We start from the raw sequence: 21,464 nt of genomic DNA on the forward strand, positions 1-21,464 counted from the left end.
GCGACAGCATCTTTCTATGGCTGTAGCAAGGCCGTAGCAAGGCTGTAGCAGGCTTGTAGCAGGCTTGCACTGTCATGATAGCCCAATGAAGCTTATGAAGCTTACAGCCGGAGAAACAATCAAAGAAATAAACCATCCCCTATATAGGCCTACCAAGTACCATGAATTAATGGTACATGCAGTAACGTTCAAACATTGAACAATATCACTTTAACTCTCCTAACGTGGGTCAGAGACATTCGTAGAAGGAAAGATATTCCGATATTTCATTCATTTGGGAATACAAATGCAAAAAAGCAGTTAAACTGTCAACATGCTGCAGATTATTTCAGTTATCTATCAATTTTAATGGTTCGACGCAAGGGAGCAATCACGCTATGATAAATATGAACTCTCAGCCTAAAGGTATTCCATGGACGTTAAATGACGGTAGGCAGTCAGCTCGTACATCGGTATCAATTTGTTCGAGCCTAATGTTCAAGCGCTCTTTTACGAGAGAAAACTTCTAGGAAACATCCTGAATGAGTCATTCAATTACAATCAGAACGCATGGTCCTTTATTCCGCTCCTTCAAATTTATCTTATGAAGTACTGAGTAATAGTGTATGGAACATCTTTGCACATAGATTGGTAAAAGTGTATCAATTCTACCAGATTAAAGTAATTTGGCGTGAAAATTTTTCTTCTGCAAGTACATTTCAATCCAATCAGAGAATAAATGGGGAGGGGTGGGGGGGGGTGGATATTAAGCATGTAATATTTCTCTTGACTTCTATACTTCCATAATTGACTCAGCATATAGCCTAATTGATATTTACCGAAGAATTAATACATTAAATACAATTGTAAGTGATTAGAAAGTGTATTTTTGACTTAAATTAACAAACGCGAAATTGACCTTAAATCTAGCACTTTTGCTAATGGATTGAATGTGTTTTGTGTATTGTGTAAAATGTGTATAGCTAGATACAGGGACGTAGCTAATGCATGATGATTGGGGGTTTAGTGGCTGAAATTCCAACTGGATGGGTTTTGGAGCCAGAAAATTCCGACTGCTGCCTTGTACCCCCCCCCCCCCCCCCCCCGCACTATACTCGTCAACGATACGGTCAGTGTCAGTCAGACACCCTATCTTTCGCGACTGCACTTTTGTTCCAAACTTTTCTCGGTACATTTGTACCACTGGCCCTCACTTTACAAACTTATCAATCACTCTGGTTAAGCGAGTAAGCAACTGAGTACAAGTTATCTGCTTGATAAGCTACATAGACTACTGACTAAAAAAGCTATGTTAATGTAACAAAGGGGAAACTTTTTTTCGAAAATTATATTCGACGACATAGTGAATTACCCAAAAATACAGTGCTTTTTCCTAGCGGGCTTAATATTATTTTCTTGGGGGTGGGGGTGGGGCTATTTATCACTCACATGAATAAAAAAACATTGTTCACTTCATTCCAACTGAGCATTTGGAATGATGTGAACAATTAAACATTTTGCAGAAAAATGTTGAGTTGACGTTATACGATAAGTTGTCAATTAAACATTTTGCAGAAATTTTTTCAATTGCTCAATTGGAATGAAGTGAACAATTGAACATTTTGCCAAAAATGTCCAATTGACGAGATAAGATAAGTTGTCAATTAAACATTTCTCAGAAAAGTTTTTCAATTGTTCTTATGGAATGAAGTAAACAAATGAACATTTTGCAGCAAAAAATGACTAATTGACGAGATTTGATTAGTTTTCAATTAAACATTTTTCACAAAATTGTTCAATTACTCATTTAAAGCAAGTAAGCAATGCAACATTTTTCTGTTTTTTGATAACATTTTATCTTGTTATCTAAACAATTTACAGAAAAATTTCATCTTATGGGGCAAAGTTTTTCTTATGTTGATGGCATTTTTAAGCTTCCGTAGATTAGCATTGAGCGTTTTAATAGTACATGTTGTGCAGAAGTTCTATTAGGCATTTTTTTTAGAGTATTCAAAATCATACGAAGTTTTGTATGGTGGAGTATAAAGATCGCGACATACAATTTCTCATTGTGACAAGGAAATCGTAGCAAATATGACTGATTCAAGGTCAATTTTGACCGAAAATTTTAGGTCACGACAAGAATATTTGAAAATTCGAGTGCGACAGTCGGAAATTCCGACTGTCGCACAAATTTTTTCCAACTTTCGTCAGTTTTACCAAGATTGGGGGGGGGGTGAGACACCCCACACCCCCTCTAGCGACGTCCCTGGCTAGATTATGGACGTTATAATTAATAATTAGGTAGAACTGAATGAAAGGAAATCAACTAAAAAATCACACTAACTCTGGTCTATGTTTAGTTGGAATAAACCCAGTGAGACTTCTTATGGTGGATCTGCCTTCTACACTCCAAGAGAAACTTTCTATTGAAAAATCGCTAAGAGAAAGAACAAGCACATGCATGGGAACACGATAAAATCAAAATGCATAGAATGGCACTATAGGGTAACTTGGATGGTTCATTACCAACTATGGCTAATGGAGATCATAAATAAATCAGAAAGGGATGACGGCATAAAATATATGTCTGGGTAGACCTATTTCACTTGAAGACTATTTTGCTAAATAAACTATTAAAGTCAGTTTATCTCCGCTTGACCCGAGATGACTGATTGTCTGTTTATAGCTCCATGGTCAGCTCTAGAATGTAGCAGTGGAATCTTTCAGAATCTACGAAGGGGGTTAAAGCGTTCAAAACCACTTTCAAGAAGAGAGGCCAGAACACTTCTCTGTTCTTTAAATCTGTAAATATGTGAAGGGTTGACGGGTGAAATGAATAAAAGAAATAAAATTAAGTTCTATAAACGAATAATTAAAACAAAAACGTTTTCAGTTCGTTGCCAGTCTACAGAAATCACTTCATTCTGAAAATGTAGTTGCGCTAAGGCCCTCCCCCCCCCCCCCCAAAAAAAAGAAGAGTGCGCGTGTGTTTCTCCGGAATGGGAAGGAAACTTTGTATGCTGATGATTGTAAAGCACCAATAAGCATTAAACTTGCGAGCCAAAGGTGTTGCTTTTGTTTTGTATCACCACACTGGTACAGACGTAGAGTTGAAATTCAAAAAAGAAGATATTGATGAATCTACTGGATAATGATTGTGCATTAGTCGTTTGTATTTGTCAAATACTCTTTGGACCGGGTAAGACGCATTATGGAACTCTTCAACAATGTCCTTAGAATTCATAAGACCAATTGGTTGGGTGGTCCGAGGCGTGCTGGTCTTCACAAGGGCCTAAACATATTTGCAAGTCCATTAACATTCATTAACGAAGTAATGATTTAGTGGTCATTTAAATTGGTCAAGCACTCTTTGGACCGGGCAAGACGCATCATGGTACCGTTCTACAATGTTCTTGGACTTCCTGTGACCTATTGGTTAGGTGGTCCAAGGCGTGCTGGTCTTGATTGGGGCCCAAAGCTTTTTCGTGGTCCCTTTACACTCATTGAAGAAGTAATGATTTAGTGGTCATTTAAATTGGTCAAGTACTCTTTGGACCGGGCAAGACGCATTATGGTACTCTTCTACAATGTCCTTAGATTACATGTTACCGATTGGTTAGGTGGTCCAAACCGTGCTGCATGGATTAGGGCCCAAAGTTTGTTCGCGGTCCCTTTGCACTCATTTAATAAGTAATGATTTAAAGGTCAGTTTAATTGGTCAAGCACGCTTTGGACCGGGCAAGACGCATTATGGTACTATTCTACAATGTCTTTAGAGTACATGTTACCGATTGGTTAGGTGGTCCAAGGCGTGTTGCATGGATGACGGCCCAAAGCTTTTTCGTGGTCCCGTTACACTCGATGATGTAGTAATGATTTAGTGGTCATTTAAATTGGTCAAGCACGCTTTGGACCGGGCAAGACGCATTATGGTACTCTTCTACAATGTCCTTAGAGTTAATGTTACCCATTGGTTGGGTGGTCCAAGGCGTGCTGCATGGATGAGGGCCCAAAGCTTTTTCGTGGTCCCGTTACACTCGATGATGTAGTAATGATTTAGTGGTCTTTTAAGTTGGTCAAGCACGCTTTGGACCGGGCAAGACGCATTATGGTACTCTTATGCAATGTCCTTAGAGTTCATGTTAACCATCGGTTTGGTGATCCAAAGCGTGCTGCATGGATTAGGGCCCAAAGCTTTTTTGTGGTCCCGTTACACTCATTAAAAAAGTAATGATTTAGTGGTCATTTAAATTGGTCAAGCACTCTTTGGACCGGGCAAGACGCATGATGTTACCCTTCTACAAGATCCTTAGACTTCCTACGACCCATTGGTTGGGCGGTCCAAGGCGTGCTGGTCTTGATTAGGGCCCTCATGTTTTTATTTCAGTTCCCGTTACATTTATTTAAAAAAAATGTTGATATAATGGTCATTTTAATTGGTCAAGCACTCTTTGGACCGGGCAAGACGCATTATGGTATCCTTCTACAATGTGTCAAGAATTCATATGACCCATTGGTAAGGTGGTCCAAGGCGTGCTAGTCTTGATTAGGGCCTAAAGTAATTGTTTACATTAATTTAAGAACTGATGAAGTACTGGTCATTTTAGTTGGCCAAGAACTATTTGGACCGGGCAAGATGCATTATGGTACCCTTCTACATAGTCATCGGAGTTCATATGACCCATGGGCCATAGATAAACCTCTTTCCACGACCAAATGTTGAACATCTTGTAAGAAAGCTTTTGTCCAGAGGTGTTACGTCGATACAATTGTCGAATACGTAACCGAATAGGCAGCTCAGTTACTCATTCGCGAATATCGAACGAGGAACGGGGAATAAGTATCTAACTTCACACCGGTATGACTTAATGATCATTAGGGTGCCATTATTATCGTAATGAACAATCTCTGAAGATAAAAGAGACTAGGACTTTAACGCCATGTTCAAATGTTGGCTCTGTGACTCATAATGGTAAGATTAATTTCGCATAGGCACCTGTTCAGGAAGCAATGGGCATACATTAAGTCACCATATTGGTCTCGGTAATTATTCGCTGGCCTAAGTTAGGCATACAATAACGTTACTTAGTGCCTAGGCTAGGCCTAGACATTATTATACCTAGCCTAGGCCTAGCCAAAGCTACTGTAACTACTGTAAGCTACTTGTAACTGTTGGTGAGGCCAGCTTATGAAAATTGTTACCAACAAACTGGAAACAGTGTCAGGCCTAGGCTGTATCACTAGCAGTGAACAGTAGGCAAGACAAGAAAGCCCTTCACAGTGTACCTCATTTCCCTAAAGAAAGCAGTTTAAACAATTAAAAGTTGCTGTAGGCCTACAGTACTGAAGCCAGGCTGTTGCATCATTAAACAGAAGTAAGACCATCATTAAAACATTGTGTAACCTTCTTTTGCAGAGTACCTTCCAATATATTTGGGAGACTTGTGTGACCTTAGATGAATATTTCCCTGAATTCCATGGTAAATGAGAAAAGATCATTTCAAAATGATACAGAATAGAGTATACACAATCAGCCTCCACACGAACAGTGCCTTCAAAGTTATGAATGATCTGCGATGGAATAAGGAGCTCTGCGATATTGTGCTGTGCATCGAAAACCAGAAGTTCCTGGCCCACAAGGTGGTCCTTGCTGGATGCTCTCCATACCTCTTGGCCATGTTCACAAATGGTATGCTGGAGACAGCTAAAGACCATGTGGAGATCCAGGGTATAGACCCGGTTGCAATGGAGATTATTTTGGCCTTTATGTACACAGGAACGATAGAAATTACGGTGGAAAATGTACAGATTGTCCTGGGTGGAGCAAGCATGTTGAATATGACCAGTCTACGCAATGTTTGCTGCACATTCCTACAGTCTCAACTGGCTGCTACAAATTGCCTTGGTAAGCACATTTATTTTGCTGTCTGGATGTGAAACAAAATGAGAGCATTGTGGTCAAGTACAGTAGTTACGGCAATGGACTATATTAACGATTGCAGGTTCTGGTCTGAATGTCCAGATCATTACGGTGTGTGTTTGGGCAAGATATTTATATCTATTGCCTCTCTTTTTCCAAGTGTATAAATGGAGGTCTGGGTGGTAACTTGTGAAAATATTTGCAATCTGTGGCTGCACCCTGTGGGACGTCCTGCAGGGAACACGCAGATGTAGCGCATGCACTGTAGTGCCTTAGAACCCAGTGTTTGAATTGTGCACACTTAAGAGTGTGGGTGTGAAAAGTTACCCATGATGACTGTGGGTAAACTGACATTGTAAAAGTTGTGTGAAAAGGCCTTGACCTTATACCAGACTGTAAACCTTCAACTTTGAAACTTTAAGTTCAGTGTAAGTCACAGAAGGTAGGATTGGGAACATCTTAGAGAGAAAGGTTAAAGGAATAACAAAGGCAGGGATAAAAGACTGTTGGACTGAATATGCTCGCTTTGAAAATTGGCTCCAAAGGCCTCACCACAATACACAGTAAGCCGCTATTGATTACGTAATACGCTTGAAATTTCATATAGGTTACTGAATAATCTAATTCGTCTTTGATCCCTGCCTTTGTTGTTCCTTAAAAGGTAAAATCACTGGAACCTGGCAGACAAAAAGTCAATTTTCAAAGCGATTGTATTCAGTCAAACAGGAAGCAGTTAACTTAAAAATTGAATATTAGAGAGTTTTGAGGTTACTGAAAAATATAAATCGTCTTTGATCCCTGCCTTCGTTGTTCCTTTAACGGTAAAATCACTGGAAACCTGGCAGACAAAAAGCATTGTGAGTGTTGTACCATTTGAGCCCACATCTGGTGATATCATTTATAGTTATCTTGACAGTTTAATATTACTGTATTATAAATCTCTTAAATTATGATAGATATTTATAAATATGATTTTCACTTGCATATTTCTTGTGTATATTATACAGGTATTCATTCCTTCGCTGATATGTATTCTTGTGAAGACCTGAAGAATGTCGCACAGAGATTTATCTATCAGCATTTCCCAGAAGTTATTCAAACGGAGGAGTTCTTCTTAACCCCCGAGCAGGACGTTGTGAGGCTCCTCAGGAGCGATCAGTTGCAGGTCGACAACGAGGTGGAAGTCTACGAAGCAGCGATCTCTTGGTTGACCTATGACCTAAAGAACAGAGGTCACTGTTGTTGTTCAATTCTCCAGCAAATTCGATTTGCTCTCCTTGATAAGGATTATCTCATCGAAAGAGTCTACAAATCGGATTTTATCAATAGGTAAAAGAGAAGTGTTAACAAACTACTTATCTGTAAAGCAGTGTAGGTAAATGTTTAGTAAGAGGGCCTGACGTTTCGATCCTAAACAGGGGTTTCTTCAAAAACAAACTGACCTATGGATTTGCCTTGGAAGAGAAGATCCTGCTAGAATCGAAACGTCAGTCCCTCTACCTTAAAATTCACTCATGGATGGGTAAGTATGTATTTCCTGGTTTTTTGTCTCCTTACTGATTTCCCACCTTTGCCTAACCAATCCTAAATTTGTCTAAATGTCACTCTGTAAACCAAATGTGGGGAGATTGTTGTGAAATGTTACCCAGTTTTAAGACAAATTTCTAACTACTGTACTTTCAATTTTTTTTGCTTTGAAGCATTTGTAATGCCAGTTTGAGCAGTATGAATATCCTGTGTCAATTAAAATGAAGATCTGGGACAGTTCGTACTTTTACGGTTCAGATGCCTTGAAAAACAGGATGGGACAGAGTTGTATCAGAATTTAGGGAAATTATCCCAACTGGTTTTGCTAATTTTTTGTTTGCTAATTTTGCTAATTTTTATCAAGAATCATTATATAAAGTTTTCCAACTTGTGACAAGTAGGTGGCAATCCGCTTGAAACCTGTGAATCAAGGAACGTCATGTTCGGTGTGAGTGTGGAGTTTCTCCTCACTACTGCAAAGCAAACATGTTTGACCACAAACAAGTATTTCACTATAAAGACATCGATCCGGATTATAAATTTGTTCTGTTATAATTCAAAGCATCAATTCTACCAATTCTGTCTTTCATGGGGACACCTGCTTAGTGATGCATCTCGCATAAAAACTAGCATCTTTTCTGATCAAGAGGAAGTTGTCACCTTCTCCACCTCAGACCCAAGAGCAAAGCAAATCCCTTAACTGAACCACAGATAATTATTGAGTGTTGTCTGTTGCAAATAAAACAATTAAAGAAATTTATACCTGGGGGGTAGATTGTAGGGTTTGGTTGCAGTCAAAAACCGGATATGACCAGCCACTTAACCTGCCACAAAGTCCTTTATGCTCAATCCAGCAACCTGAATTTAACATCGGTAGTCTTTTTTTTTAATGTTTCGCAGGTGCCTCAAGTGTCAAGAGAGAGTCGCAGTAGCCTTGAAGATTAGAAACGACAACCAAGCATTGGCACTGATCGGCTGTCGATCACAACCTCAGAGTATTTACGTCGTCGGAGGCCGAAACGACGCAGAATGTCAACTCAGCAGCTGCGAGAGATATGACGTGGTGCGAGATAGATGGGTTCCCCAGGTAGGTAACAGAAGCACACTTTGGTTTTAAACAATTAGTACAGTTAGTGGTGCGGGATAGATGGGTTCCCCAGGTAGGTAACAGAAGCATACTTTGGTTTTAAACAATTAGTACAGTTAGTGGTGCGGGATAGATGGGTTCCCCAGGTAGGTAACAGAAGCATACTTTGGTTTTAAACAGTTAGTACAGTTAGTGGTGCGGGATAGATGGGTTCCCCAAGTAGGTAACAGAAGCATACTTTGGTTTTAAACAATTAGTACAGTTAGTGGTGCAGGATAGATTGGGTTCCCCAGGTAGGTAACAGAAGCATACTTTGGTTTTAAACAGTCGGTACAAGAAGTATGAAACCCTGGTAAAAGCGACGTTATTTCATGCTTTGTATGTAGCTCAATCCTCATCACGATGTACCCCAGTGGCTAGCCCGGTCAATGAACCGTTACAACTTTCTAGGGAACAGATTATCAAGTATCGAATCTTGTAATGATACGGAAAATTGTCAAATTGCTTTACAGGTACAAAAGATGTATAGAATTTTTTTCTCTTTTCGAAAGGAACCAGCGCTTATTTTAAGCCATGAAAGTCTGAACGTTCAAAATTTCTAGTGAATTATTAACTGCTCTTTCACCCTGTTTTGAAAACCATACATTTCCCCCGTTGGGGAGTTAAACATGCCAATCGTCTACTAAAACGTGTCGATATTTCTCCATCCTATCAGTCGACCATCATTGAATGGTTAACCCTTCTGGGGTGGAAGCTGCAAGCTATCAATATCTTTTAAAGTTACCTTCAGAGATTTCAAGCAGCGTGATTGCGGACCAAAAGTTTCCCCCTTCAATGGTATTTTTCACCCTACAATGGTTCAAGTAACATTATTGTGCTCATTACCCTTCAAGCTTACCCTTCAAGGGCCTCAGAGTGATATGTCGTACACCATGATTTCACCCTTAAGGGGTTCAGGCATCCTAATTGTGCACCATCATTACACCCTGTAATAGGGTTCAAGACAGGTGATTGCACATCATGATCAGTTAACCCTTCGAGTGTTCTAGCTCAATGCGTTGCTATCCATCATGTTGATCCTTCACAGGCTCAAGCACCTTGATAACACCATTTTTAAATTTTATTTAAGCGCTACTGAGGCTCCTTCTCGTCAATCAGTCACATGTCCACACGTGAGAGCGTGGTGGCCAATTGGCTAAGGCGTCGGACTCGTGATCCAAGGATTTGTTGGTTCGATTCCTGCCTAGTTAATTACGTTGTGTCCTTGGGCAAGATGCTTTATCTCAATAGCCTGTCTCCACCCAGGGGTTAAATGGGTACCTGTGAGGTAACTTGTCATTGGGGGCAGAATATAACTACTGCCGACTGGAGGGATTGTCTCTGGGACAGGTTATCATTGACCAGGGGTAATATGAGATCTATGACCTATGAGACCTATCGCTGGTATAAAGCGCTATATAAAAACTATTATTATTATCATGTCTAGCTCAGTTCACTCTAACCGTTGCTTTGAATTTTGCATGTTATGTTCCTAATCAGTGAACTCACAACAAAACCCCAATTTTGCTCCCACGTTTCACAATATTATTTTTTAGGAATGTATGCAAATTTCCCGGACCGCCTTGGGTTCTGCAACGCTCGATGGGCTGCTTTATGCCGTAGGCGGGGAATGTGCGTTCACTTCCAATATACACACCATAGATACTAGGTACCTAGGACACGTGGAATGCTACGATCCTCTCCGGAAGAAGTGGAGTCAAAGGTCAAGCTTAAAAGAGGCCAGGTCATTCATCGCTGTGGTTTCTCTTCGGGGCAATTTGTTCGCCTTGGGTAAGTTTTTCATATTTATGAAAATTTTAAATCGGCTGGTCTTCAGAAGGGGTGTAAGCGGGGCTTTCACACAAAAGTGAGATGATTGATAACAATATTATAACTCAACAAAGGCTATTAAGAAAGAGACCCCCTCCCCCCTCCCCACCCCTTTGTTTTTGTCTTCCAAGAGATGCTCTGTTTGCAGGAGACTGGAAGAGGAGGGTGGAAAAGGGACTATCAACAATGGTGAGATGATTGAAAGCAGTATTAAAAATCAACAAAGGGTATTAAGTAAGAGACCCCCTCCCCCCCTTTTTTTTGTCTTCCAAGAGATGCTCTTTTCAATATTAAAAATCAGCAAGGTTATTTAGTAAGAGACTCCCCCCTCCCCCTTTATTGTCCCAGTTGTTGAGTATCTAGCAAACATAAAAAATGTAATTTGTGATTTTAATCATTAAAAGCTTGTGTGTGTATTTTATTCATTTCCATCAGTATGCAGTAATTTCTGTCAATTTTCAACATCTCTCATAAATGTGTGCTATTCTTGACCCCTTTGACCTTCCCATTGTTTTTATTATGATTAATATTTTTTTAATTATTGTCTTGATTGCTAAAAATTTTCCCTCCCCTTCTCATCAATCCTTTTTTGCTTGTTATCTCTTCCTCCTCCCCCCCCCGCCCCATTTTCAACAGGTGGTGCCGATAATGAAAGCAGTTATAATACTGTAGAGTGTTACAGCCCTGCAGAGGATAAATGGAGATATGCCCCCAGCATGAAGCAGAGAAGAGGAGGGTGTGGTGTCGCTGTCTGTGATGGCAAGATATATGTAGCAGGTTTGTTCAAGATAGTAATAGAAGCATATTTATTGATTGATTGAACCAGAACATGTTATTTTGATGCTGGAATCTCTTAACAACATAATTGCAGTTTCACCACAATTGAGAACGTTAGACAAGCTTATCTAATTTATGTTTGTCCTTGATTTCTTTGAAAGATGTTTTCTGTGACTGGACATGAGTTAAAATGACCCGCCACTTTTAAAACTTGAGTGCAAATTATATGTGACTAAATTGAGACACTTGAGACCAGATGAATTTTAATGCAAAATTGAAACCAAATTTAATTTACTCATCTGAGACCAAATAATTTTTGTGACTTATTTGCGACCAAATGCCTGTTGACGTAAATGGGGACCAATGCCCTGTAACTTGGGTTGAGAGCAAATGACTTCTTCGCTTACTTTAATAATCGGAGACCAAAATCATATGTTACTTGACTTGGTAAAACAGTTGACTTTGCAACTTAACTTGTTAAGGTATATGACTGGGGGTGTCATGTTTGATGACTTAATAAATTAGTCCAATTTATTTCTATTCTCCTCCTCCTCCTCCTCCTCCTCCTCCTCCTCCTCCTCCTCCTCCTCCTCCTCCTCCTCCTCCTCCTCCTCCTCCTCCTCCTCCTCCTCCTCCTCCTCCTCCTCCTCCTCCTCCTCCTCCTCCTCCTCCTCCCCCCCTCCTCCTCCTCCTCCTCCTCCTCCTCCTCCTCCTCCTCCTCCTCCTCTCAGGTGGCTATGATAAAGCTTACAGAACAGAGAGAGCCAGTGTGGAATGTTTTGACCCGGAGACGAGAGCGTGGACGTTCGTGGCTGAAATGGAGAAGGCCAGATCGGGACTGGCGTTGGTGGCGATGGATCATTACATTTATGCCATAGGTGGGAGGTTACGGCACACAGATCAGTTCTTTAGCATAGCTGAGAGGTGAGTGAAAGAAAAGAAAAACAAACCAAAGTCGAAAAAGATTAAAAAAGAATAATAAAGAAAAAAAAGAGTCTAGTCTAGAAGTCTAGAATATATTATCATAGCAATAGTTATTAAATTAAGAATGCAGCATTTAAATAGAACTCAATGTTCAGGGTCATTTCCGGCCTCCTAACATGTTGGTGCTCTGTTCCGTATTAGGTTTAACACACAGACGCAACAGTGGACGTCCATCACTTCCATGAACAGAACACGGGCCTGGCCGGCCGTAGCAGTCTTTGACAACAAGATTTATGTGATGGGGGGCTACGATGGCCACACACGGCTGCGATCCGTGGAGGTGTACGACGCGGAGAACAACCAGTGGTCCTACGTGAGTAGCATGAACGCCGGGAGGGCCGGATGCGGCTCGTCAGTGGTTTGATGAAGGAAGAAAGATGTTACATTCCATCATCCATTTATTTTTATGATACAACTTGTAAAAAATTGTTTCCATAAACACTCTCTCTAAGCCGACATATTGTCACGGCGTCTGCCATGTTGGGGGTTTCGAAAGGTGGTCGATGAACCAAATACGAAATATTTTTTGTGTAAAATGAGGTCAAGAAGGAATGACTGTTTTGAAAGGTAGTGTAATACTTGGGTTTCTTCATTCTGAATATCTGCTGCAACTCATTTTCAGTCGATTGTATCTCTCAGTAGTAAGTACTATTGTCGAGAGGAAAGTACAAAATTGAAGCACCCCCCATTAAAGAGAAGACAATATGATGACCTTTGAACTTAGTTCTCCTGAAATTTCAACTTGGGCCTACTGCTATAGAGAATATCTATACATGTATAAGAAGACCTGAATTTGGGGAGGGGGTGGGGGAGGGCATGTCAGAGGATATGTATATGTCTTCATTCAATGACCTTGTATGACTTTTGACCTTTCTCATTGATGTATACCTCCAAAGGGGCCCATCACAGGTGGCTTGTTTTGTCCAAGTCCCACATAGACATATGGAACCAAAGATTGGTATGTTGTGGTTTACATACACTATAAAGTGCAATGCATGGATGCAGCTGGTTAAATCTGCAGTTCATGTTGATTTTCTTTGGCATAAGCTAAATGTTTGGAAAGAAACTATTTTTTTTCTTCATTGTTTCTTGTATTATTGTCGCAAGAGACGTTTAAACATATTCTTAAGACAGACTGTTGCTTTTCAAAATGAGCATTATCAGTACAGGAACTCTAGGCTAAGCTACCACATTCTCATGGCATAGGTAACTAGCCAACTATCCTTGTTTCTGTTAAATAAAGGTTAGAAACTGTCCATACTTAAAGTAGGTCTTACGATTGCTTTGAAGAATGAGATGAAAGCACCGTATAGAATGGTAGCAGAGCCTACTTTGCATATAAGGATTGGGACTGAAGCGCTCATGTGAAGGTCACTACCAGTTTATCCAGCCAGTAGCCATGTTAGGGGAGGTCCAACAATTTTAAGTGGGACACGATACTTGTGTCCTGGACGTTTGGAAGGTTTTGAACACACACATGTTGGCACCAATGCAGGAGCAGGGAGAGGGAGGGGGGCGGTTGGGAGGAGGGGAATGGCCCCTTGTGACCCAGCCTGAATGTATGCTTTTCGGATGCAAATGAGGAGTAACAAACCAGTTTGCATCTAAGCCACCTAACATAAAAAAATATTCTCAAAGGGGATGGGGTGTCACCCTTAGACCCCTCCCCACGACGTCATGCCCTGCAAGTGGTGACAAAGGAAGGATCCGTGCCAGTTGCCAACTGTTCTAGGTACACCACTGGTGCTTGGACATTCACTCTATTCAAGGGTTTGTGTCATAGTTTGCTGAAAATGTGTGTGAATATCATTCTGTATTTAAGACTTTATGCAAAAGTCCATTGCACTATGAGACAATACCAATGGTTGGAATTTGAATAAATAGAGGTCTGTGTAAAGCCAAGTTTTACATGATATACTTTTCGACAACATTTTCACTGTATCACAAAAATACTAACACACTGTTAACAATGTGGCTGATACTCTACAATTTTAATTCAATTGCTGTTGGAAAAAGTAAATGTTACTAAATATGCGTTGATGTTCTTGTTTTGAGGGTTGAAAATGGATTCATTCTTTTTTGCTACATTTTAACATTTTATTTTAAAGACATTTTATCTGTCTGCTTTTCTTTGTAGCCCGTCATCAGAATGTTGGTTTTGGTACTACTTATTTCATATACAAAGAATAATTCAATGAATTTTATGATTTTATTCTATTATATTTTATTGCGAGGTGCTTGCAGATGTTTTCTGAAAAGTGTGATTTGAAGAAGACCACAAAAAAAAAAAAAAAACACACTCAACCGAGAGATGGTTTTACTCCAGTAATAGTTTGTTAAAGAGAATTGTGAAATGGATATTCATTGACTTTGACTTACAAGCATTGTGTTATTATTCTCAAAGGCTGCAGTGTAGAAGAGGGGTTTCAAATAATTTCTACAATGGCTTGAGAAAAGGTTCAGAAAAGAACCAACATCTCACTGCACCTAGATTAAGTAATATGGACAAGGTAGGGTGACGTAAAGGCACTCAAGCTTCATAAACTGTTAGAATTGAAGGCCAATTTGGTTTTGCTGACTAGATTTAAACCTACGGGGAGTGCCATACTGAGACCCTGATTACATACAATTAGCAAATGTTTTAATTTTATGAGATATCACAGGAAGCACTCTTAGATTGTAAAATTTCTCTTGTGCTACAAGTGGCTGATAAAAGAACTTTCCATAAGTAAAGTACAAGTACATAACGAAACATCGTCATCATCATCAAATTACATTGCCATTTCTTTTATTTTTAATGCTCTTTTATTTTCTCCCCTTCTCCTGTTTTTGTACAGATAATATATTTGCTATGTATATACACAAAATAGAATGGAATGGTGGTTAAAGTTTTACCCAAATCTTTCATTTTCTAGTAGGCTAACAGATTTTTTTTTTTTTGCTGCTTTATAATAAATATTTTCAAATAAGTTATGATAAGTACTTTGAATTGTAAACAAGTTTGCAGCGATATTGTGTTCAATGTTCATATGATCATCAGAGATCCCACTGTCATGGAATATAACAGAAATATTTTATGTTAAGGGGACACAAAACCCAAACCATCATCTTTAGCTAATACCTGACAAAAATCTTTGTAAAAGCAATGCTGCCAAACAGCTAGAAAATCATCTTGCTTAATTTTGGGACATGTCCTAGTTGAGTGTGGGGGCTGTCATTTTGTAAACCTGTGATGTCATTTGTCATGCTTTTTTATATTTTCAATGTAGAATGCTAACAGAGTAGACACTTAAAGGCATTGAAGACTCGCCCCAAATTACGTGCAGCGCTCTGAAAAAGTTAACTTTCCGTTGCTTGCATATGACGTTTTCTTCTTGTCGCTACAAAATGCAGACAGTAATGAAACGTGATACCTTGATATCTTTTATCTAGACCTAAGATGTCCATCGCTGCTATGTACACTGTGTTGTGGGTATTGACCGTAGCTGTATGTATTGACTGTACACTATAGTGTCTAATTACCGACGGTAGCAAGCTGTGTGTGTATTTTCTGGGATCGATGGTGGTGTCTAACACTTCTGTTACACCTCATTCGAAACTAGGTCAGATTACCGGCATGAGACGTTTCTTTGTGCGCGAGTCTTCACACCCTTTAAACCATTGTCGTCGTTAGGTCATGTTAAGAGCTTCAATATTTTAAGATTCAGCATTTGCATAACCCAGGCCATCACCATTACAGAAAGTTAACATTGCATAATGTAAGGAAAAAGATCAAAACATTTAAGCACAGTGGGCTTGATGATGTCATATTTAAACTTGATCAAGTCTTCAGCACTGTATGTCAGGGGCGTTGGAAGCTTTTTGGGATTGGTACGGCAGATCAGAGTGTGGCCATCTATCATAATTATCGGGGGGATGTTTGGTAGGTCAAACTACGCTACGCGCCACCATGGTTGGCGCGTAGCGTAATGGATAAAATATGGAAAAAATGCCTCCCAGATTGCAGGAAATGGCACTTCCCGAGCTTCAAAACAAGACCCCTGCCATGCCAGAGTAGTCTGTTTCTGTACCCGATTAATCTTCTGAAACACATTTTTGAAGTAGGTTTCATTTTGGTTCTTTATTTTTTGCCATTTTTTTATTCTTAGTCCTACATTTTTTTTTTTTTTTTGCGCCGTGATTTAATATTGGTCCGGCGTTCGCTGGACCTGCCGTACCGGCTCCGACGCCCCTGTATGTATAGGATCATGAAATAGGTGATCTCTGCCTATTAATGGAATTATATTTCTTTGATAAAAGTTTTTCTTGACAGTTATCTCTATCACAATAATGATGGTTTGGTTGTATTCTGTGGGATGAGGTGGGGGGGGGGAGGGGGTTGTCATTACAGGTACTACTACCACATAAACCATTGATAGAAGATCCTGATTTTCATACCTAAGAATAATTTTCATAGAATTTTCACACATCTTCTTGAAGTAGTTGGCACTATATATAGAGGATAAAGAGCTAGAAGTGAATATATGAGAAAGATTATAGTCTTCACCGCACATGTATTAAATGACATGAATTGATAATGATTCTTGGTATCGACACAGATCAGACACACAAACTTGTACCGTGAGTTATCAATTTGTCACCAATTCGAGCTGTACTGTATGTGGGTGCTATCAATATATATATATACACTGAAATACCAATAAAAAACCCTGTATGTATTTTTTTCTTTGTACTATGATATCGTAATGAAAATCCCACCAACATGATTTTATCTAACCCTGCATAAAGTATTTGGTTGAAAGGCATAATTAAAGCTGTTAGTAGTTATCGTTTTCCCCATTTATTTGCTTCTTCAGCTCAAAAGTTCTGAAGAACTTGTTGGTTGAAATTGAGGTGGCTTTAAGATTTAATCATATAGCATTTAGAAAGTTTGAAGTGCAGCCTTAGCCTTTACCAATAGAACATTACATGTTCCTACAGCTAAACCCAATCAGATTATTATCAGCTATTACTTATATTGTTAGTTATTATTATATTGTTATTGTTTGTAGAAAGAATAATGTATTCATCAGACCACCCTGACACTCTTCGCTCCAGATAACGTTGTCCGAGATCTAGTCGTGGTTGGTCTGTACTTGTGGGTACATGCGCTCTTGTTTTCACATTTCATATAAACCGCCTAAGTCCATTACACATGTACACGTAACGAAATACTGAGGTGGGAAGCATGACTATTGTTTACTTCGTCAAGCAGCCGACACTGAACTGAGAAATGTACCAGCAACTCTGGTAATTATATGCGACGTACTGTACAGTACTGAGCCAACAAGCCCAACTTCTGAGTTTCATGCACGGCTTCTTAAACCTCTGACGTACCCATTGTCGTTCGTAAGAGCTGTTGACAATTGAAACGAAAATGGCAGACAATAATGGTAAGCTTTTGAAACTAAAATGGTCCATGGCAAAAGCAAGTAGGCTATAGTATGCCTACTGTAGTGTAGGCTTAGGCCTAAGTCAGCTTAACTTTAATGTAGGTGACTGACGTACTGTAACTAGTTGTAATGAAACTTTGTCTGTAGCCTAGGCGTAACGTTACCTTCACTGCGTAGGCTATATTTGTGTACTGAAAAGTATTGATTCTTGTGTCCTACCCCGAAGTTAGGCCTAATAATATTATGCCCAGCAGTAACAGTATAGAATACCCCACTAAGCAAATGCTACAACTCGAAGCTCACCTTCATGATTGACTTGCATGAACGCCGCCCCTACACCACACCGCTAGCATCAGTGGGCCTATGGACTTCAAATGGCCTACTATACAATCAGGAATACTGAGAGATACAGCCTGGGCTGCCTCCTCCTTTAGCTGCTCAAATATATTTTGGCACACCGACCAATCCCATCTTATATTTTTCCTTCGCAATTTGTTAAGAGGTTTCACGAGCCTTGCATAACTTGAATTTAGTACACCACCCACTCAAGCCCAAAAACCGGTCAAGGGCTGTTTTGTTTGTCGGTGAAGGGAAATGCTGAAACTGCTTCACATCTTGAAGGATCCAAATAAATGCCGTCTTCATTAATAACATACCCCAACAAATTTTACTTCCTTATACACAAGATGACGTTTAGCTGGATTGACCGTGAGGCCTGCATTCCTAAGACACTCCAAACTTTATTCAGATCTCCAAAATGTTCATGGACGGTGGATGAATGCACTACAATATCATCCATATATGGATAGTAATTACGTACTCCAGAGGCTGAAAAACAACATCAAGGCAGTTTTAAAAGTACTTACTTAATTGCATTCTTTAAACCAAATGGTAATTGCTTAAACTGATAAACACCCTCGTCACAAAATCCTGACCTCAAGTCTTAAGTTGAAAACACACTAGAATTACACATAGAATACAAACTAGAATCAGTAATGGGTAAAGGATAGTTGGAAGACTTAGTAAATTTCTGCATTAAGAGCCCTATAATCGAAAGCCATCAAGTAAGTACCGTCAGGCTTATCAAACATCACCACAGGAGGACCACCACTCCAGAGACTGAAGCGGTAATGATATCTTGTTCTAGCATATCATGTATCTGCTTCTTGAGATTGGCTCATTTGCTCGGTTTCTTTACAGGCACCACCTCCCCTGTTTCTATTTTATGTTGCAGCCAGCCACAGTAGCAAGGTCTGTCCACAAAAACCTCTTTATAGTTTTCTACCAGCCCCTTTACCTGCTTCTCATACCCCAATTTATCCAAGGCTGCCCTCTATTTTGGGCCAAATTTGGGCCCTCCTGTATTCTGCTAGGTTTACAAATTCCCTCAACCAAACTGTTTTCGTATTCAAACTAAAGCCTAAGGGAACTTAACACAAGGGCTCTGTTTCCCGGACCAATAAGCACTCCTAGATATATCGCAAACAAGAGAAAAGGCCCATGATAACAAGTCTCTGCCCAAAAGTACTTGACAAAGAATGTCAGCCACATAAAGCTCAACCTGTTCAGTCTCCCCCCCCCCCTCCCCAATAGTCATAGAGGTAGATACCTTAACTGTAACCACAAGAGGTGTGTCATCCAAAAGCTTAAAACACAGGGGTTCACTCAAAGGCATAACCTCACAATTTTCAACCATTAAAGTACGGATAAGCCACTTTACTGCTCCACTATCAGCATTCATAAGCAAGAACTTTCCCACTATATATCATTGCCTCAAAGTACGCTCCACCCAACTAACTTGCATAAATTTGTCACCTCAGTCAGAGCTATGCTCCAATGAAACCTTAACTCTGAATGACCTTTCCTCTGCCTCCTTGTCAGAAATTCTCGCCAAATTAATGCCAACACAATATCATTTTGATCATGTGATACGTTTGAACAGTTATTACTGGAATGTGCCCAGTCACCACAAGTTTAACATCTAATGAACATTATTAAGATCTGGAGTTGGTGTATGTATTCTACTTGCTTGGCTAGAAGCTGGCCTTTGTGAATGCCCTGTTGTTTCACCTGCGGTTTGGAAATACGGTCCGACTAGTTGTAGGCATCTTTCTGGAACCTAGACTCTGTCGATTCCTGCTAGTTACCCTGGCGACCAAGATATCAGCAAAATCTGAAATTTCCACAATTGGAAGTCCATAAATTTCTGCTCCAGTAGCTTTAAATGCAAAGATTCAACTCTCAAGGAGGATATCATTTAATCAACAACAATCAACTCCATTATTCTAGTGAATTCAGAGTAAAGATGTCAATCTATCTACAAGTGGGATTTGACCAGCGCCTCAAATATAAACTAAGCCGACTACCCTTCTGTCTGAAAGATTCTGATAGGCTCTTTACAGCGGCATGAAACTTCTCCCTGTCACGTATCTGGAGTAAGCTGACATGCTGCCAACAATGCACCCTTAAACTACCACATTATAACTTTGTTTCTGAATTTCACTTAAAATGTGGAAAGCGTTCTGTTCCTTGCCTGTCAAGTATGGTTCCAGCAAACTAGGCCATCTCTCAGAAGGAATTTCTTGGCTAAACAAAGTCTCTCAAAAAAGATAAATAACATTCCCAATCATCTTCAGCATCAAGGGGATGCAAACCTTCCATCCTGAACTTGACAATAGGTGGATTAACACTTGCTTTAGATGAAAATTTTGAAGTCTCATCGGACAAATTTGGTATAGTCTGAAGAGCCTTAAACCCTCTCTTCCTTGGTCGTTCACAACTTTCAGATCTAAGCATTAGTTCTCACACAGCTCCTTGATATACTCTGTATATACTTAAGATGGGGAATTGGGGATACCTCTCAGTCTCACCGTTCTGTTTAGTCTTGTCCTCTTTGGTGACAGCTCCTTGGCAGTAAAACAGGTAGACTAGTATGTATATATACGCCAATGTCCCCAAACGGGCAACATACCAAAGAATGAAGATGAGAACAGTTTACAATAAACAAAAAACACAATTACAACAAAAATTAGCTTAGGTTTGGCTGGTGACGTCTCTGTCTCTTCTTGATGTTTTCCTCTCTCCTGCACTGATCCATCTTGACAGCTGTGCCAAAGGTCGTCCGACGCCAGCTTGACCTGTCATTGACCACTTCGCTCCATTTTTGAAGGACATCACCTTTTTTCAATAAATCCTTCAATGTGTCTTTATATCGGAGCAGTGGTCCATAAAGAAGTTCTTTGACAGGACGGTCGTCTTGCATGCGAGCGACGTGTATATCTAGTGTAACAGCAAAATAAACCACAGTGCTTCCAGGATAACACATAAACTGCAAACCATTTAAGCCTTAACAAACTAAAGTGTCAATGGAGACACAAATTAGGAACGAAATCCAAAAAGGGCAAGAGAAGTGAATTGGCTTGATTTTTCCTAGGTTAGGTTAGGCTATGAGTGGTTAACCTAGATGGATACTGACCTTGAACTTTTATTCTCATTAGCCATAAAAAAAAGTTGTCTTTGATTCATTGCATGAACCCAGCCATTCCTATCAAGTTAATTTGATTAAAGCTAATTTTAAAAGAAAATATGTACCCAATCACATACATAAATAATGCTTATAGTGTTTAATTATTCTCCTGTGACAGACAAGACTCAGCTGGTGACTGACGAGAAGGAACCCATCCAAGAAACCACTTACGTTCGTGAGCAAATCTGTGGCTATGATGGACTCAAGTTTATCATTGTTTCATCCATACTGTTTGCTATTGCTATCACAGTGGGAATGGTATTCAGCATAATCTTTGGACCACCACAGGTAATATTTTTATACTATTAAGATCCTATAAGTAGCATGTTGAAAAATCTGCTGTTATGTTTGCTATCGTCA

General features: G+C 39.7%; 2 protein-coding genes across 4 annotated transcripts in view; both read left to right on the forward strand.

Moving 5' to 3' along the window:
- The first annotated feature begins 4,836 nt into the window (after positions 1 to 4,836).
- On the forward strand, positions 4,837 to 13,739 carry LOC139984189 (kelch-like protein 18). 2 transcript variants are annotated; one of them, XM_071997973.1, is made up of 8 exons: positions 4,837 to 4,954; positions 5,399 to 5,887; positions 6,910 to 7,231; positions 8,330 to 8,516; positions 10,112 to 10,346; positions 11,022 to 11,162; positions 11,894 to 12,086; positions 12,288 to 13,739. In XM_071997973.1, exons 2-8 carry the CDS (start codon positions 5,467 to 5,469, stop codon positions 12,508 to 12,510), a joined length of 1,722 nt encoding a protein of 573 aa, XP_071854074.1. In that variant the 5' UTR covers positions 4,837 to 4,954; positions 5,399 to 5,466; the 3' UTR covers positions 12,511 to 13,739. The 2 variants fall into 2 exon arrangements, with proteins under 2 accessions (XP_071854074.1, XP_071854075.1); XM_071997974.1 differs by having other exon boundaries at positions 4,914 to 5,025.
- Positions 13,740 to 17,383: 3,644 nt separating this feature from the next.
- LOC139984188 (glutathione hydrolase 1 proenzyme-like) overlaps positions 17,384 to 21,464 on the forward strand; it is a 48,300-nt gene continuing 44,219 nt past the window's right edge. For both annotated transcript variants that reach the window (XR_011798968.1, XM_071997972.1), the window contains exons 1-2: positions 17,384 to 17,578; positions 21,223 to 21,392. Coding sequence is in view for 1 of the 2 variants with exons in the window: in XM_071997972.1 (XP_071854073.1) it covers positions 17,563 to 17,578; positions 21,223 to 21,392 (186 nt within the window). In the remaining variant the exon portion in view is untranslated. The remainder of the gene's footprint in view (positions 17,579 to 21,222; positions 21,393 to 21,464) is intronic.

Source organism: Apostichopus japonicus, chromosome 17 (assembly GCF_037975245.1).
Source record: "Apostichopus japonicus isolate 1M-3 chromosome 17, ASM3797524v1, whole genome shotgun sequence".
In the NCBI taxonomy this organism is placed as follows: domain Eukaryota; kingdom Metazoa; phylum Echinodermata; class Holothuroidea; order Aspidochirotida; family Stichopodidae; genus Apostichopus; species Apostichopus japonicus.

What these genes read in the sequence shown, in the direction of transcription:
- LOC139984189 (XM_071997973.1), top strand. Translation starts at nt 5,467, where the DNA reads ATGAGAAAAGATCATTTCAAAATGATACAGAATAGAGTATACACAATC. An exon ending in GGGCAATTTGTTCGCCTTGG is followed by an intron (nt 10,347 to 11,021) that starts GTAAGTTTTTCA and finishes CATTTTCAACAG; the next exon opens with GTGGTGCCGATAATGAAAGC. An exon ending in TTCTTTAGCATAGCTGAGAG is followed by an intron (nt 12,087 to 12,287) that starts GTGAGTGAAAGA and finishes GTTCCGTATTAG; the next exon opens with GTTTAACACACAGACGCAAC.